Below are 19,537 nucleotides of genomic sequence, written 5' to 3' on the forward strand. Positions count from 1 at the left end.
AGTGCTTTCAGGATCTCGTGATGAAGAAGGCCCAGTGTGCAGCTTCTCCGGCCAAACCTGAGACGCCGTCGTCGAAAAGACTTCGCCCGGCAGATTCCCCCGGCACAACATCGCCAGCCGGCAAAGATATTGCCGACATACTGGAGTCAATCGACAAGCGATTGTCCAGTTTCGACGCAAGGCTGTCCTTGGTGGAGATTCTTCACCGGGAATTTAAATCCTTGCGAGAATCCCTGGAGTTCAGCCAGCAGCAGGTGGAAACGCTCGCTGCTGAAAATGCCACGCTAAGTGAGTCGGTGAAATGTCTCACAGAAAATGTTACCCAGCTCAATAGAGAAAATAAAAAAATAAAAGAAACAGTTATTGATCTACAAGCCCGTAGCATGCGTGATAATCTGGTATTTTCTGGTATTCCAGAAGCCGCTGGAGAGGACGCGGAGACCACGGTAAAAAGCTTCATCAAAACCCACCTGAAGCTGCTGGAGGACACGGTGAAGAACATCGTCTTTGATAGGGTGCATCGCCTCGGCCCCATTCGGGCTGCGGCCGGGAGACCACGTCCTATCGTGGCCAAATTCGGCCACTTCAAACAAAAGGAACATGTGAAAAGCCGCGGCAGGGAATTAAAAGGAACGGACTTCAGCGTGAACGACCAGTTCCCCAAAGAGATCCTGGAACGACGCAGGGTCCTCTTCCCAATCCGACGCGGCTTCATCCAGAAGGGCTCCCGCACTGTCATCGCTGTGGACCGGCTGTACGTGGACAGACAGCTCCACCGCGACCCCGACATCACTCCGTGGCTGTATTAACTTCACACCAGATAAGAATCCGCTACACCCTTTCCCCACCCACTCACACTAACTTGCATTAACATCTGTTTAACTTACTAGTATCAAATCACATCTTAGGTGTGATTTCATAGCAGAATTAACACCGTCACTCTCCGTCAATGGTTTGATTGGAATGTTTCCGGGGTTTTTTTCTTCTCGTTTTTTCTTCTCTCTTTTTCCCCCTCTTGTTTTTATGCTGCTCACCCTTGTCCTTGGTTTCTTTCTTTCTTTTTTCTTTCTTTCACTGCTTCGATCACCTGCTTCCACACTCATCCACAAACAATATCCTTTATTTCGACACATACACACAGCACGATCACGCACAGTCATGCGCTCAACGGCAGCACATTTACATCAGTCAGACAGCGCACACAGTCGTATAGGATACACACACTTAAACCAAGCGTACTCATATTAGTAAATATGCAAACACATAGTCAGACTCGGGGAGCATCTCGCCACACATTCTTTCTCTCTCTCCCTCTCTTTATTTATGAACAAGTGATGTATTCTCCCCACCTGTCTAAGCTACACACATACAGCATACACCCCTAGTTATACACACATCTATGGGTGCACTGAGGTGTGTTACATGGAATGTAAATGGAGCTGGCTCCAGAGAAAAGAGGTTAAAAATATTTAACCAACTCAAAAAACTACAGGCAGATGTTGTCCTTTTACAAGAGACCCACAGACCTCTTAGAGGTTCGAATGAACTTAAAACACCTGAGTTTCCTAATGTGTTCTCAGCTTGTTATAATTCTAGACAAAGGGGAGTAGCAATTTTAATACATAAAAATATTAATTTCACAGTACTCGATACAGTTATAGATCCAAAGGGCAGATTCTTAATCATTAAACTATCTATACTTGATAAAAAGCTATGTATTGTAAGTGTATATGGTCCAAATGTTGATGATCCCTCATTCTTTCACGGTTTTTTCAGTGCACTCTCTGAACACTTAGATGGCACACTTGTTCTTGGAGGCAACCTCAACCTTGGACTAAATGAAGAAATGGATAGGCTCAACACAGCAGGAACTCAGCGTAATTGGCAGTCCACAAATATAATCAAACAGTATATGAGCGACTTTGGTCTTTGCGATGCATGGCGCTCCCTTCACCCCACCAGTAAGGAATATACTTTTTTCTCACATGTTCATCACTCCTACTCTCGTCTGGATTATTTTTTGGTCAGCAGCTCACTGCTGAGTGACATTTCAGACACTGAAATCCACCCTATAGCTGTCAGCGATCATGCTCCTGTATCTCTAACACTAATGCACAAGAATAACACTACGCCAAGTAAAAACTGGAGATTTAATACATCACTGCTTAAAGATGAAGACTTTATTAAATATTTTAAAAAAGAGTGGACTTCATATTTAGACTTTAATGACACTCCCGGAACATCAGCTTCTGTTCTATGGGAAGCAGGGAAAGCTGTGATGAGAGGTAAAATAATTTCTTTCTCGTCACATAAAAAGAAAAAAGAAAACAAAAATATTCAGGAATTAGAAAAAACCATCAAATCACTAGAAGAAGCCTACGCCACCAAGATCAGGAAACATTGAACAAAATACGCAAAACAAAACTAGAATTAAATGAGACAATTGATTAAAAAAAACAAAATTCTTAGTACAAAGATTGCGCTTACAAAATTATGAACATAGTAATAAATCCGGTCAATTTCTAGCAAACCAGCTAAAAATAAATAAAGAAAAAACAACTATATGTGCTGTTCAAGATTCATCTGGGAACACAGTATATGACCCGAAACAAATAAACAACATTTTCAGGGATTTCTATAAAACGTTGTATTCACCACAAATAAACCCATCTGAAAAGGAAATTGATCAGGTTTTAGACAACATAACTCTCCCAAAATTATTAGACTCTCAATCAATGGCACTGGATTCACCACTGACGCCAGGTGAACTCCAGGAAGCCCTGATAAGCATGCCCAATAATAAGGCTCCAGGTCCAGACGGCTTTCCTGCAGAATTCTACAAAGAATTCTGGACGATTCTAGCACCAGTTTTTTACAGAACGTTGTTGGAAATCAAAAAAAAAAGGGCAGACTTCCATCAAATATGAATTCTGCAAACATTAATCTCCTGCTAAAACCAGGCAAAGACCCTGTATATCCCTCAAGCTATCGTCCAATATCCCTTATAAATGTAGACCTTAAAATAATCTGCAAAGGTCTCTCAAAGAGACTAGAGAAAATAACCCCCCTCTTAATTCATCCTGACCAAACTGGTTTCATAAAAGGTAGGCACTCATCAACAAATACATGTAGATTACTTAATTTGATAGACTACTCATACAGTAAAAACCTTGAAACTACAATATTTTCTTTAGATGCAGAAAAAGCATTTCACAGAGTTAACTGGAAATTTCTATTTGCAACTTTACACAAATTTGGTTTTGGATCTTCTTTCATCAACTGGTTAAAAATATTATATAATTCCCCAACAGCTTGTGTCAGAACAAATGACCAGACATCCTCCAGCTTCTGTCTCCTAAGGGGCACCAGGCAGGGATGCCCACTCTCCCCTTCACTGTTTGCAATTTTTATCGAACCACTAGCAGCAGCAATTAGACAGAATTCAGTAATTAAGGGCATAAAATGCAAGAATGTGGAACATAAAATCAGCCTTTATGCGGATGATGTGTTACTCTTTCTCCAAAATTCACAAACCAATATCTCTGGGGTGATTGAATTGATAAACTGTTTTGCAAGAATATCAGATTACTCAATTAACTGGTCAAAATCTACAGTCCTTCCGATTAATTGCTCCTTCCATAATTCCTCTTCTACTCCACTGCAATCGGGAAATATAAAATATTTAGGTATTATTGTTTCTCCCAAGCTTGCAGATCTAACTAAATTAAACTATATCCCACTTTTAAAGAAAGTAGAAGGCGATCTGGCTAGGTGGAAATGTCTACCCATATCACTCATGGGAAGGGTTGCCGCTATAAAAATGATGGTATTACCAAAAATAAATTATTTATTCTCAATGATCCCAACTAAACCGCCGCAAGATTGGTTCAGATCTCTAGATTCATATATGTCCAAATTCCTTTGGAAAAATAAGCCCCCACGTATAAGCTTAAAAACACTACAAAAGACCAAGGATAAAGGAGGATTAGAACTACCTAACTTTCAGCACTACTTCTTAGCCAACAGGCTTCAGTTTATCTCAGGATGGCTAAAACATACCCTCTTAGATGAACCTTGGCTAGATGTAGAACAAGCACTTTGCAATAATCTAGAGATTTCAGATCTACCATTTATCAGCTCAAACATCCAACGACATGAATGCTTCAAAAGCATCAGCATCAGCTCTTCTCTGACAGCATGGTGGGAGTTTCTAAAATTGACGGAGTCTTCATTAATCCCATGCAAACGTACACCTATCTGGAACAACCCTGACATATTACTAAACAATAATATGATAAACTTTTCAGATTGGAGTGGTAAAGGAATCAAATATTTAGAACATATACTAGAAGGAACAGAATTTATTTCATTTGACAGACTAGCTACACAATATGGGATCAACAAGAAAAGATTTTTAGAATATCAACAAATTAAATCCATAATAAAAAAGAAATTTAAACCGGGTCAAGTTGAACTACAAACACCACCAAGTGTGGTTCAATTTCTTACTCTTAAAACCCCCAAATTACTATCCAAAATATACAGAATGCTTTCTAAAACAGATGAATCAATATCACTTCCTATTGCAAAATGGGAAGCGCATTTATCAGTTAACTTAGACCAAAACTTCTGGTCTCAGATTTGCTTAAAAACCTTTCATCTAATTAGAAATCCCAGTCTTCAATTAATTCAATACAAAATACTACATAGAGTGCACTATACAGGTCATTGGATGTTCAGGATGGGCTTTACATCTACCAACAACTGCTCACACTGCCAAACCAATTCACCGGACAATTATATCCACGCTCTTTGGTTCTGTCCACCAGTTCAGAAGTTTTGGCGCGAGATATGTGAAGACTTATCGAAGTGTCTGAAATGTAACATTCCAACTTCCCCTTTAGTGTGTTTGTTGGGCAGCTTAGATAATGTCACTTCAGAAAAGAATATAGCCCACATGGTTTTCACTGCCCTATGCATAGCCAAGAAAACAGTCCTCATGAACTGGAAAAATAAAAATAATCTTAATTCTAACCAATATAGAAATTATCTATTAGATTACATTAGTCTTGATACAGCCTCTGCCACCACATCAGATCAATTGCTCTGGGCTCCTTTGATCAGCTCCATCACCTAGTGGGGGTGGGGGGTCATAGTTTGGTCCCACCTTCACTGTTGTGATTGGTGTGGGGGTAGGGACAGGCTTAGGGCGTCGGGGGGTTCCCCAGGAGCATCTTCCTTGGGGGGCTCAACCCGGGGTAGCGGTCATGGCCAATTAAGGGCTCTGTTGGCTCTTAGGTGACGGTTTCCTCGTGGCTGCGTGCAGCGGGGCTAGGGGAGGGTCTGTGCTGACGGACATGGGTTACTGACCTGGTAGCCTGGCTGCCCCTGGGTGGGTCTGGGACAGGCGTGAGGTTCTGGGGGCGCTCCGTCTCTGGGCTGGGGCCCTGGCCGGGCCTCGGGGGCTCGGGTCCTGGTTGGTGAGTTGCCGGGGTTGTGGGCGGGTGGGTGTCTGGGGGCCCAGCCCTGGCGCAGGCTGCCGCCGGTGCATCAAGCCATCTGAGGGGGTCTTCAACTGGTGGGGGAGGCTGTTACATCTTGCAGGAGGTCTCCTCTCTTCAGGAACTCTCTCTGCAGGAGGGGGAGATACAGGAGAGGTGGAGGAAGATCTCAGCCTGGGCGTCTATTGTCTTGTGTAGTCTGGAAGATGAGTGGATGATGGGGTGGGTGCAGTTTTCTCTGTGGTGGGGTCGGGTGGGCTGTCCCGGGCTCTGTGGGGCTGGGCAGCGCTGCTGCACTGGGCCCCGGTCCGGATGGGCCTGGGCACCCTTTCCCTGGCGGGTTGCAGAGTATGGGGGTGCCTACTGGGGTCAGCGGGGGAGCTGGCCCCAGGGAGGGGTCACTTGCCCCTCCCTTCCTCCCCTCCCCATCTCCAGCTGCCTCCCTCTTCCCGCTCCACCACAATCACCCACACATGCAGGGCCTTGGGGTAGGGGTGTGTCACCAGGGTGCAGGGGAGGCATCCCCCCCTCTGTCCCCTTCTGGCTGCCTGTGCCTCAATTTTATCTCACAACTTAGACATTCACATTACTCACACTCTCATAACACATACATATAGGATCTTGGGGGTGGGCAGGCTACACGGAATCCAAATTACCATCAGGGTGTACACCTCACCCCTGGCATCGTTGCCCACCTCTCAATTTTAAATACACGTAGACATTGAGGGCTAGCAGGAGGGGCTATGCGCTTACCTGCTGCTCTCTGGCAGGTAGCTCCATGCCCTCCTGGGTTTTAAATGCACCTTAGAACACACATACATCAACACTACATATGAGCGGGTGGAGGGAGGTTTGGAGTCTTCCCACACCCCCGTTCTCTGCGGCCTGCTGGAGCGGGGGGGCTAGGAGGAGGAGCTGGCCGTCCGACTGGGGTCTGGAATGTGGAGCCTCCCTGCTGCTGCGGAGTCGGGGCGGTCTGCTTCTCCCCACCACAGGGGAAAGGGTAACACCACCTGGGTCTGGGTGCAGTTTCCCCCTCCAGGGGCAAGGGTACCTAGACCCGGTTCTTAGAGTACGCTTGGGGAGTGTGATTGTGTGTACAGCGTCTCTTTATGTCTGTCTTCACGTTGGTTGAGTGTGGAGTAATTGCTTATGAGAGCATGAGGGTGGGAATGGATGTTTGTATCTGTGTGTGCCTGTATGTCTGTGTCTATATGTCAGGTTGGGTATCAGACGCCACCTCTCTGGGGACATCTCAGGCCCTCCAAGGTTTGGAGGCCTATCTCCCCCCACCACTTCCCCTGCCGGTGGCGGACGCCCTCAGACATCGGTGCGTTGGTGGTTCTTTGTGTCCGGGGATGGGCGCCCAGGTACACACCAGCTCACTCCTTGGCAGCTGCTTATCGGGGCCTGGAGCCTGGGGCTCGCTCGGGCCACTTCGGAGGTGGGGTGCCCTCGGCCTCTCGGCCTGGAGCTCGGTCACTCAGGCACAGCTGGCTGCCGGCAGAGCTCACTGGCACGTCACTGCAACCCCCCCTGGCTTCTGCTCCGCGGCTGCTGAGTGACCCCTCATCTGGGACTCTCCTCAGCTCTTTCTGGGATAGTGGCGCGGCTGCCCCTCCGTTGGTCTTCCTTGGTTTCTTGTGTTCTGGGGGCCTCTGGATGTCTGGAGTTTTGATCTCCTCCATACCTGCTTCATGCCCTGGAGGACGGGGCTATGGCTCCCCACACCCTCTAGCAGATCATTACATGAAGGAACCTTTTAAAAACAAGCGCGTTCATGCTCACAGGTGTACACACGGGTGCTCACACACACAAACTACACCCTTTTTGGCTCCTACCTCAAAGCACACTGTGCGCTGTCGATCTTACGTGCTGCACAATAATGTTTAATATTTAGTATTTACTGTCATATTCCCATATATCATTGTGATGTTGTTTATTATGTTGCTCTCCTTTTCTTCTGCTTGTTTTCTTTTTTCTTTCTCAACAGGTGATCCAGGTGATCGATATATGTATTTTTTGTCTGCTTATTTTGTTGGTTTTTGTTTTTTGCCCATTTTCCCCCTCCCTCTTCTCAGTTGTTTTTCTTTCCCTCTTTCTTTCTCCCCTTTCTTTCCCCCAATCAAGTCTGTCCCGGATTCAGCAAATGAAAATAAAATAAATAATAAAAGGTGAATCAAATGGACCATTACGGCAAGGCTGGGATGGTCCATTTGGTAAAGTAAATCCGTTGGGCATCTTTCTTCGCCTTTAGACAACAATTCTGATGGCAAAAGAGCCAAACGGGACAGGCAAAAAAAAAAAATAAAAAAATAAAAAATATTGAATCTGATCCTCCCAGCTGTGGGTTCACCTCCTCCTGCCAAACTCATAGAGCAGCAAACAACCAGTCCAGAGACAGGAGACAGACTCTAATGTAGCATCCTTAGCTCCTGTGAACCATGACGAGAGTGGCCTCTCTAAATATCAGTAACTAAGAAAACATGTCAGTAGGCATCCTAGTAATTAATGATTTATTTTTGGGGGCTATTATTATTATTGTTATTATTATTATTATTATTATTATTATCATTATTATAATTATTGTTGTGCTTGGGGCTTTATGCTCTACTTATTACGCAAAGATCTCTTCCTCTGGGCTGTTTAAAGGGCCAGTTTATCCAAATGACCAAAGCTGTGTTTTTACCAGCTTCTGTCAGGCTTCAAATGTATGCATTAGTCCCCTCCACAGTCCACTGTGTTGTAAGCCATTGCTTCACTGCATAGGTTCCCATCTACTGCAAGAAAAAGGAGGTAAGCAGGCATATAATATGAAAAGGCATGTAGGTTGACTTCCTATCTTTTCTGATTCATCAGTTTGTATGCATCTTTTTACTGAGCGACCTAACCTACACTTTATTTACTTATACGATAAATAAAGTGTAGTGTAATGTAGTGCAAAATACATAAAGTGTTTTCTTTTCATTTAATAACACGAAACACATCAAGAGCTTCCATGGTGACCCTTCTAAAATTGTACATTCTTAAATCACCATCAGACTATCCGGTCTTTAAGCAATGACGTGATGAATCCTGCTTCCGGGCCCAAACTACTCTGCGTTTATTAAGGCTGTTGTGTTTTTAGCATGTTTTAATGCTTTGTATCTTGTTCGATTTAATCTCAACAAGCCCCTAAAAACAATCAGTGATCACTGTCAGCCTACTCAGTTTTTATTACTGCTATTCATTTTAAAGCTCAGTTTTTAAAACCTTATGATGTAACTACAGCCCTCTCTTGTATTTGTCCCTAACCACCGGGAACCCTCACGTTAACTTTTATCAAGTGGAAAAAAGTTAGCGTTCATCGTCCAGCTTCACTGTGTTTATATTATGCTAACATAGCTGTGTCGCTAGCCACCACATAGCACATCATATATCAGCTAGCCAAACTTCAGTAACCCTACAAAACGTCACTGCTGTTTAGTTTTCTGTCTTCTTTTATGTCTGAAGACAAAGCAGAGCTGTACATCTTAATTTTTTTCAGAAATCCCTCAGTCAGAACATGGTATATTATATTTAGATGGAAGCTAGCGAGCTAACTCCCTGCTAACGTCTAACTCTGTTAAGTTTCATAAATTCTGTTTTCTTAGATGCCTGGATGTTAAACCTAATTGTTACACCTGGTAGAGCAGCCGCATTGATCATTTTATTACAGAAGAAAGAATTTAGACAGTTTATCAACTCTCAGTGATGCAGTGATCTTTGACTTAGCGGAGTTTGGGCCCAGACACGGCTAATGACGTCAGACTTAAAGACCAGATAAGAACAGCTCATCTGTGCAAGCAAAACCATCGTGTTCAGAGCATTTTCAGATCAAGATCTTACCTTACGCCATCGTTGGAGAGTATTTGACAGTTTTTGTTCCCGACTGCGATACGACTATAACATCTAAATGGAAGCAAGTCAAGGAATCTACAAACCCATCAGGGTATGTGACAGTTTTTGTTTATACTGCATTTCAACAATTTAAAGAATGTAGTTTAATGTAGTTTTAAAAGTTGACAAATCAAAAATCATTTTAAGTAACAGTGAGTAATTTGCTATTTCTTTGACAGGTGTTGTTCAACACACCCATTTATGACACAGCTGTAAAGATCTGCTGGCATCTTCCCAGCTACATGGCTCAGGTGAGACCCAGATCCATGCAAACCAAAACTGACAGAAAAAATATCAGGTAATTTCTGAGGACCTGAGAGTGGTGGTGATTAAATGTCTCCTTTTATTTTTAGATTGCAATGACGATGGAGTTTCTCAGACTTCAGCAGGAAAATCTAATTCCACCAAACATCACTGCTGAAGATCTGAGAGATCTTTTGGTGGAGAAAAGCAAGCAGAGAGCTGTGACACCTGAAAGTCTGTTTGGGATGAAGTGTAAATGCTGAGAGAAAACCTCTGTTTTGTTTTCTTTTGAAGACTTTGGGAGTTTGAATTAGAATATTTTGAAGATGAGGAAGCCAAACCTCTTCTGAAGCTGGTAAGACTAGAAAACTCACGAGACTTGAAGTAATTTGGAGATTTCTTTTTTCATTATGTTCACATAACCTCTAAACAAAACTGCACTGTAAATGTGTTTTCTGTTTCAGGTATGGGCAGTGAATGTCATCAACAAAATGAGGGACGTGGAGTTTCAAGCCAGAATGCTCCTTAAAATTCCAGAGGCCATACCTCCTCATTTTCAGTGAGTCACATCTGACATACAGTTATTAACAGTTCAGCTACAGTGTTTCAATATTTATGTGATGCTTTAAATATGTTTAAAAGATCATTCTTACATTGTTATCCTACAGGACACCTAAACTCCTCAGCGCGGTGAAGGATTACATTCAAATCCTGAAAGAGAAGCAGCAGGAACCACAAAGCACCAAACTGCTCATCGCACAGGAAGTGGTGACAGAGGTCGGTCCCCGTATCCTGCAGGGCTTCTGGGAGCTTCCTCCTCGACCCCTCTTAAACATGGCCTCCCAGAGTTTAAGCATACTCTCCACGAGTGTCACCAAGGCCACTTTGGATCGTGTCTCCAAAAATCTCACAGTGATGGAAAGCCAGGCCATCTTCACCCATCCGAGACGTTATGGTCCAGACTATCCTGACGGAGATCAGACAGAAATATCCTCATGAAATTCTATATAAAAACATAGCAAACTTTGCACCAGGGTTGCTGAAGATGATTGCTGATGTAGCCAAGATCCACATATCCAAAATCTTCGAGCCCCATTCAAGTCTTCCTGATGTTCTTCCAAATGAAGAACTTCCATTTGAAAGTCTGAGAATGTCTGATAGTCTTCCCAGTGAAGGACCTCCATTTGAAAATCTGCAAATATCTGATGTTCTTTCAAATGAAGAACCTCCTACTGACAGTCTCTCAATGATCAATGTTCCACCAGCTGAAGAATCTCTTTCGGAAAGTGTCCCAGTACCTGATGTTCCCTGTGAGGAACCTTTTGCTGAAACTGAATCCAGTATGAAGTCTGAACACCTTGAGATCAAGAAGAAAAATAAGAAAAAGGGCTTCTTCCAAAAACTTAAATGTCTGTGCTGTTGTTGTGTCAGACCAAAAGAAACTGACTAACAGAGAAACTGAAACTATCTGCGACCCAGTATTGGTGTTCCAGTCAATGTAAATGAGTTCCTTGATTATTGTTGTTCATGTTTTGGGGGTTTCTTTAGTTCTCAGTGGGCTGGGTGTTTTTTCCCTTCGTGTTCCTGACTTAATTCTAGTTCATAGTTCCCAATTTGTTTTCCTAGTTGTTGTTTCTTAGTTTTTAGTTTCTTGAGTCCAGTTTAGTTTCTAGTTTTCAGTTTTGATGTTTTGGTTTGTATTTTGTGAAGTTTATTTCTTATGAAAAGTTTTTCCAGCAATAAAAGCTGCCGCTTTAAGTTTCATTCCGCTTACGAGTCGTGTGTGTTTGGGTCCTACAACCTGCCTGCTACAGCACATCATGACAGAAATCAAATTTTAAAAACTCATTAATATTTTTGCATGAGTCTCCATCTATGATTAAAGATTTGTTTCTTTCAAATGTTTGTAAGGGTCCCTCACAGTTCTCAAAATACTTCCACAAGTCCAGTAAGTGTTCTTAATATAACATATTGATGTTATTATTTTTAATAGAATTTGAACTTATTCTAACTGTTAACATATCAACAACAGTAACTGAAACCGGTATATAAAACTAGAGAATGCATTTCCTGTAGAAAATGCAGTGTGAATGGTTTGAGTTGAATTTTTATAATTACTGAAAACAAAAAAAAACTACGAAATACGCTAAATCATTCACCTGACAGCCAAAGTGCAGAACTGAAATTCACACAGAAGAATCTGGAAACTAGCTGAAAGGCTTGAAAATGTACATAAGAGAAACATGTCTAATAGCAAAAGAAAATCTAGAGCTAGAACACATCTGAATGAATGTTGAAAGCTCATATTCTTTACATCACTGGAAGAGTGGAATTAATATTTTAAATGTCTAAACTCAACAATCTCAAATGAAAAAAAACCCAGAATATTTTCAGAATATCTGCTGTGTGTGTGTGTGTGTGTGTGTGTGTGTGTGTGTGTGTGTGTGTGTGTGTGTGTGTTATTTAATGTAACTCACCCACTTTTAGACTGATTGTGCTCTTCAGTGGTTGGGGGAGGGCAGAAACAGAGGCCAGACAGTCCACGTGAGAACTTTTTGCTGCCAGCACACTGAGGTTGCTGGTCAAGGTGAAGAGGCTCTCCTTCGACTCTTCACTGCTGATGTTGTATTCACTTGGACTCACCTCCGCACCGTTCCCCCGAGACAGAGAGGACCATTATTATTTACAGCTTAACATGATTATTAATTTTAATGTTTACAGTCTTGTTTGTTCAGTAAGCACCCTGAATATAACCTGTTTTAAGGGACATTTCACCAGTGAATGTGTGCTGTATAGACAGATTTGTGCCCACTTCAGAATAAACTGGAGAAACTGAGCAGTTGGAAGGTGACCAGTGTGTCTCAGATTTGTCATCAGAGGAGGCAACTGCACTGCCTCATCCCCCCCTTAATGGAGGGAGTGTGTAATTAGTTTAGTTTGTCTGTCTGTTTGGATTTATGTTTTTTCAGATGTAGGGTTTCAGATATCGTTTTTAAATTTTGTACAATGATAGACATCAGTAACAGCTCAAGCTAATAGATTTTTGGTGAAAATTGGGTCAAGGTCACACCAAATGTTAAAATCAATAAAAACATACTATATTACCCAGAATGTTTTATGGATCATCTTCAAAGTTTACAAAAATATACTAGGCATTGGGGGACATGGAAACCTATATTGGCTAAGCATTTGACCTTGGCCTTGCTGAGTGCTCATGTATAGAAAATATAGATATAGATTTCGAGGCCACATTTTACTACACCAAGTGTGTAAAATGCTATTGCATGCTCACACTTTACATTTCCCACATTGTTATTCATTTATCACCCCATGACACTTCATTCCAGGCCATTTTCTTTTCCAGATATACTGCTGCTATACTCATTGCCAAAGCCTCTGGCCTCTTACGGTGACATGTTGTGTAGAAAAGGACCTAAATGTGGACTTCAAAGGCAGAACTTGACAAAAAACAAAAACAACCTTTATTCAGCTGGAGTATAAGTCCATAAAACTCTAAAACAGAAAAGAAACTGCTAAATCCAAAGAAGCACAACAAGGCTAGGAGCAAAGGTGATCAGAAAAAGGGAGACAGAGACTATAAATACACAGAGGGGTGAATGGGGCAGAGTGAGACACCTGGGAGACACAGCTGAAACTAAATCAGATAACAAGACATGGGGACGTCAGACAAAAACACAGCACCAGAGACAAACGACTATCAAAATGACAGAATATAAACAACTTGACAACAGCATACAGGAAACACAGGGGTAAATAAATTGAAAATTCAAGAAGTTAATCACAAGTCCTCCTTATTGTTCCCACATTTCTGTTCATTCAGAGCATGCGCATCTTTCCAACTGGAAAGTCAGAGGATCCGTAAGCTGGAATTCAGATCTCAGTCTGTAAGTTTGGTTTGCAAGAATCATCAGTTGAAAAACTAGAAAATGGCAAATAACCTGGTAGGCCAAGGAGTGTGATTCCTTTTATAGACTAGAAAATGTAATCACATAGTGTCTGATCAGTCAAACACAGGGATGGCTGTGGTGTGGCTTGGCATTTATTGATTTATTCACTGCAGACAAAAGCAACAGGATGAGGGCAGATGTATCTAACAGCATTTGTGTTGTCGGGTTCAACCAAATGCATCAGAACTCACTGCACAACATTTCATCAGTCAGCACTTCCTAAAGACACGCTGTAGAGCTTTTTAAGGTGAAAGAGGGGAATATCCTTGATTGAGTCCATTATCTGGTCTCGTGCACAAGTCTGCAGATGTTTATGGGTCAAACATTTCAGGAAGTCACTGACTGCGAAGGATTTTACAGAAGAAATCTAATCTGATAAGTTTCTTTGAATTAATTTGCCCCTTTTGAAATTCTTGATTGAGGCACTATTTGTTTGTGATGTTTATTAGTGACGTAAACCTACCCGAATTTAAGTCTTTATATTTTAGAGACAGCCAAAACAGACTTTTTGGGGGAAAATGGGAATATTTGTTTATTTCCTTTGTTCTTTCTGATTGCCTGGAGTTCTGGTTACGGTCATCACCAATGATAACTTAGACCTCAGAGGGTTAATGTAGTAGCTACGATTTTATTACTCAAGAAATAGAATAAAGTACTTAACAGTCCCTTTATAGTACCAGATATACTGGCTGCACTGCCTGAGGGTATAGCAGGATATACTGCAGGCTGAATAGTAAGAAAAACAAGTTTTAGTTCCGGTGTTTGATAAGATAGTGATGATCTTGTCTGATTGATTTTGTGTATTTACCTCTTTATTATTCACCTCCCATTTCAGAACAGGCTCAGGGTACCATCCTGCTGCTTCACATTCAAACAGGACTGAATCTTGCTGAAAAGCCAACCTGTTATTCCCAAGGATTTTCACACTGCCCTTTTCTGAAATAAGAAAACAGTCAGTCACAAATCTGAATGATGTACTCTTTGCCTTATTTGTGTTTCAAATACGTTTAGTAGATGTCCTTATGTATGGATGTAAGTGAGTGGGTAGGAATCACTCAACGCCGTCATCAGTCTCCTCAGAAATCCTTCAATTTGGATGCACGCGTCTCTGCTATCACCTCTTCAGCTGGGCTGTTCACTTACAAAAGATGGATTTCATTCGTACTAGGTGATTGATCACATGTCTCCAATTCTCAATTGCCTGACGAATGCTTCTCCTTTTCTTTCCCCTTCATCTCCTTCCCTGCCAGCCAAATAAGCCACTTAAAGCCCCGGGAGATACAGTATCTCATATGTGAAGTCTGTTGTCAGGCAGAATGAAAGGTGGTGGAGGCAACACACAATTGCTACAGACAGAAAGATAATTGCAGGAACTTGGGTGCTTTGTCTGAGCGAATGGCATGTCTGTGTTGATTTAGGTTCAAATCCTCACATATTTTATACACATTATTGGCTGTCCCTTTCCTCTAGGAGCTTTTATTTGATGCCTGATTTGGTGGCATGAGCACCATATGCACTCCTGTTCTTTGAACCACCCGTTCTGATGGTGGAGTTCCGCTTTTACACAATCTCAGCACCACCAACTAAAGGTTAGCAGGTAACCAGCAGACTCATTTGTACTGATTGATGAGCAGCTTCCGGCGATCGTGGCTGACTGATACAACCGAACAGAAAAAGAAAGGCATCGGCACACAAAGCCCCACCCTACGTGATCCCTGAAATAAGGTTTCATATGGTTTGTTAATCACTGTAGGGAGACTGGTAGTGTGAAGCAGGGAGCTCTCAGCTAAATGTAATTTTAGTGATTTTTCAGCAGGGATCCTCGGGAGACTAAATTGCTGTTTTAAAGGAAGCTTTTTATCATTTGTATGTGTCTACGCGCAGATTTGAAGCGTGCCTGTGCAATTTGTCTTAAATGAACAGTACACACTCTATGGGTGTTTATAAGCTTACTCCAATGAGAATATCTGCTACGCCTCTACAGACCAATTACCACAAGCATTTTCTATCTTCTCTGATTTATCATGTCTCCTTTTCTACAGCCTCGCCTTCACTTCAGTCCCCGTTCGTAGTCAACAGCGCATGCAACCACACTAAGTTGCTTGAGTGAAGGGTTTGCGTAGATGCGCTGCATTTGTGATTTACCAAGCATAAGAACTAAGCACAGAAAGAGCAGGGAGAGGGTGTAGTTATATTTACATCATCTTCATTTGGGACAATTTGAGAGTGGAAGATAAGGGGGGAAAAACAGAATCAAGCAGCTTCGCTGTAAGTCTGCGTCTCTCTTCCAGCCGTACTTTTGAGGCCACAGCACACAAATCACATGCAGAGTTGCTGACTGTTAACTGGGCGTGCCGGGATGCACAATTAATTCAAAGGTTATGTCAGGCCCTAGTGATCCTCTGCATCCAGACTGGAGGGCCTGATTCACCACACACTGCTGTTAATGGCTGCATATGTCAGTGGGGATTTGTGGCACTGGCAGCAATGGGGGCTCTCTCCATAATATATTGGAGGCATTGGGTCATTGGTTTTGTTTCCTGTCGCATTGTGCAGAGATGTTGGGGGGTTTTTAGTTCTTTTTTTAGCTGTGCTCTCAGTTCAAGTGCACGCAGTTTAGATGCAAATAAACTGAAGCATGTATTGAAGAATTCCCTGAGTTGCCATTTTGTTTGATGCAAGCTACTTCCATGTGAGCTAAAATTGTGACATCAGCAGCTCAGAGGGACCACTGAAGCCTCAAATGAAACATTACGACCATTACAACAGTTGCCAATTTGAACTCTGGTTGTAGACTTAGCAATATCCAAATTTCTGGTAACACATCAAGCTAACAAATACTTCAAAACGCTTGAATTTTGGATAAAAAGATCCATCCTGTCACTGGGCAAAAGGCAGGGTACAAACTGGACATGTCAGACACACTCATTATCCTATCACACTCCAACAACCAGAAGACATCTGTCCAGCTGTTAGCTGCCTGGGGAATTGGGTCGCCGTACATATATGGCCATTCCATCAAAGTGAATGCAAAGATTTCAAATAAAATGTGAAGCTTCAATTTGTTGCCTTTTAAATAAGACATAACTTTATTCATAAAGTGCCAAATGACATTATCAGTTGCCTCGATGTGCTTTCTATTGTAGGGTAAAGACCCTACAATAATACAGAGGAACCACCAACTATCAGAAGACCGTGGGAATGAAAAATGGCTTTTAAACAGGAAAAAAAACCTCAAGCGAAGCCAGAGATTAACAATAACTTTAAAATACCAGCATTATTATAGAAGAACTTTCTGTTTTAAGCACCCGGATGCGACTCTAGTAACTGTTAAAGTTAATACTCACTGGGTAGTATTTGTAGCTCTCATGTGCTCTGGTTCTCGAAAACTGAGATTTGGGTCGTGTCACTGAAATAGTTTGCACTATTTATGGCCTTACAATACATATTTATTTAAATCTGGGGTGAGAACAAATATAGTGTCCTCTGCAATCTTCCATTCATCTAAAAGGGGAAAAAAAGCCCCTTCTACAAACAGCCTTATAGCCCATTTGTGTAGACGTTAAAATGTTTGTGATTGGTCTGGCTAAAAATTACAGTAACTTGCTAGATGTATTTTTCCCAAGGTAAATGGTAAAAAGAAAATCCCACTTGAAAACATTTTGGTTGATACTGCAGTACTTTTCCAAATAAAATGACAACTCCATCAGGACTACCTTGATGCATGCTTAATCATCCAGGTAAGGAAATACCACACAGTTGATTCTGTTCTTCTTGACGTTGTGTTTTCAGCAGGAGAAATGTTTCATTACTCATGCAGTCTCAGTATCACTGAGTGATGAACTGTTTCTCCCACTGAAAACGCAACATCCAGAATAACAGAATCGGCTTTCTGGGGTATCAGAACTACTGTTAAAATCACAAGCTTTACACCGTCTCTGTCATCACCACACCCAGGCCTGCCAAGCCTTTTGCCTCCTTACCATCATGTTGGGAACAAAAAGAAGCCTGCAAGTTAAAAAGTCTCAGCTTTTTTTAATTAATAGACTCCCATTCAGTGTAAAGAGATATTTAATCACTCAAATGTATATTTATTGTGCTTCACTAGATCCCTGCATTGCAACAGTTAGAGACAATGCAGGGAATGGAAATGAAAAGATAGTGGGTGCTGTGCAGTGATGTAAGTTGATGTCACCCTAATTGATTTGATCCTTTCAGCAGCTTGATAGTACTGTGACTGATTTTGATCTTTAATTTATAGTTATTTCGATAGAAAATAATCATCCATCCATCCATTAAATCTATCTAATCATCATTCATTTCCAGAAATAAAACTGCTTTCTGTGCAGTTTTATTTGTAGTTTTTTGATCTACAAAAATTACTGATGCTTGCCTTGTCCTAAATCTAAAGTTCTCAGCAAACATGCCTCGCTCTGGCATGGTATACATCCATGCTGTGGATGTATGCTATGCCATACAGTATACAGTAAATGAGGGATGAAGAGGAGATGAGATTGGTTGTAGCTGCAGCCTGTAAATCCTGCGCTGCTGCTGCCTGTTCTGATTGGCATGGAGTGTCCAAGCATTTCCATCTTGTATTTATATCTGGGGGCCAATCAGTTCATATCCCCGACACCGCCCACGCTGCCATTAACACAGAGTAATGCAGAGACCATCAAACATGCCTGAGCAACTTCACTCCACCACGTTGGCCCTAATGATTCCCCACCCTTGCTATTGATCTCTTGGGCGCTTGTTCAGCTGCTTTTACGGTAAAGTGAAAACGTGCAATCGTCTCCCATTTCAAAGCAAACTAAACCAAAAAAAAGTTGGAAGGCAAAATTCTTTTGCTGTTGTTTTTGAGGCAAATGTTTTTAAAAGCCTTCACCATCTGCTTCGTATGTGTGTGTGAGTACTTGCAGACTCTAGTTCACAAGAAACTGAGTATCCTTGAGGGAAAATGGCTTCACAAAAGCCTTTGAAATTCTCTGCAATGGAAAAAAAAAACCCTACCTTGCTACTATCTTGCTTCAGTGAATCTAGGTAACACACACATACACTAAGATGCATGCATGCATCCATAAATGCACCTACATAGTTTTTCTGCTGACTCTCCCACAGACAAACGTACGCACACACACACACGAATGTACAGACCTTGTACAAACAGCCTCGCTGTTTTCCTATCAACGCCCTGGAGATCACAGGTCACCTCTCCCTGGTCGTGTCTCTCTGTGTTATTCAGGACAAGCATCCATCCATCTTTCTTTTTTTCAGCCATCAGATTCAGATTCGTGTTGGGGGATTGCAGGACACCATGTTCATTAGAGATAGTGAGTGCTACCTCACCATTCAGCAGCCAAATCATAGCAGTCCACTGGCTGTTAGAAGGAGTGCAGGTAAATCTGGCCTTTTCCCCTCTCAGGACCGTCAGGTTTTCTGGAAATAGTTTTATTTGAGCTTCAACTGCAAAAAACAAAACAAAACAAAAAACAGCATAAACAAAACATTGTCTGTAAGTTTATTTTACATCAAGTTTGATCTAGAAATCTGTCTGAAATTATCTTTGAGATAAGTCAAACAAAACAAATCCCCAGAGCAACACTTCTTACCACTGCTGAAGTACTTTTAAAGAAATATTTGAACATTTTGGGAAACAAACTTACTGGCTGTCTTGCTGAGAGTTACATGAGAAAATCTATCGTACTCAAACAGCAAGCAGCCGTGTAGCATAGCTTAACATAAGGGCTAAATTCATGGGGGAGCAAGTAGCTTCACTCAGTCCAAGAGCAAGAAAAATTGTCTGCCAAAATATCTAAAGCATCGCACACTGTGTATCATGTAATCCAAGAAATCGCTTTACTTTTTTTGCCTGATGCATATTGGCTGCTTCAAAACCAGTGTTCA

General features: G+C 42.0%; 1 protein-coding gene across 4 annotated transcripts in view; it reads right to left on the minus strand.

Moving 5' to 3' along the window:
* Window positions 1–19,537, minus strand: part of igsf5b (immunoglobulin superfamily, member 5b) — a 36,014-nt gene that overhangs the window by 12,370 nt on the left and 4,107 nt on the right. For all 4 annotated transcript variants that reach the window (XM_063494346.1, XM_063494345.1, XM_063494347.1 and 1 more), the window contains exons 3-5: window positions 18,788–19,096; window positions 14,439–14,566; window positions 12,140–12,305 (exon numbers count right to left, since the gene is read on the minus strand). In XM_063494346.1, the coding sequence (XP_063350416.1) occupies window positions 12,140–12,305; window positions 14,439–14,566; window positions 18,788–19,096 (603 nt within the window). The remainder of the gene's footprint in view (window positions 1–12,139; window positions 12,306–14,438; window positions 14,567–18,787; window positions 19,097–19,537) is intronic.

This window comes from Pelmatolapia mariae, linkage group LG14, assembly GCF_036321145.2.
Source record: "Pelmatolapia mariae isolate MD_Pm_ZW linkage group LG14, Pm_UMD_F_2, whole genome shotgun sequence".
Taxonomy (NCBI): Eukaryota; Metazoa; Chordata; class Actinopteri; order Cichliformes; family Cichlidae; genus Pelmatolapia; species Pelmatolapia mariae.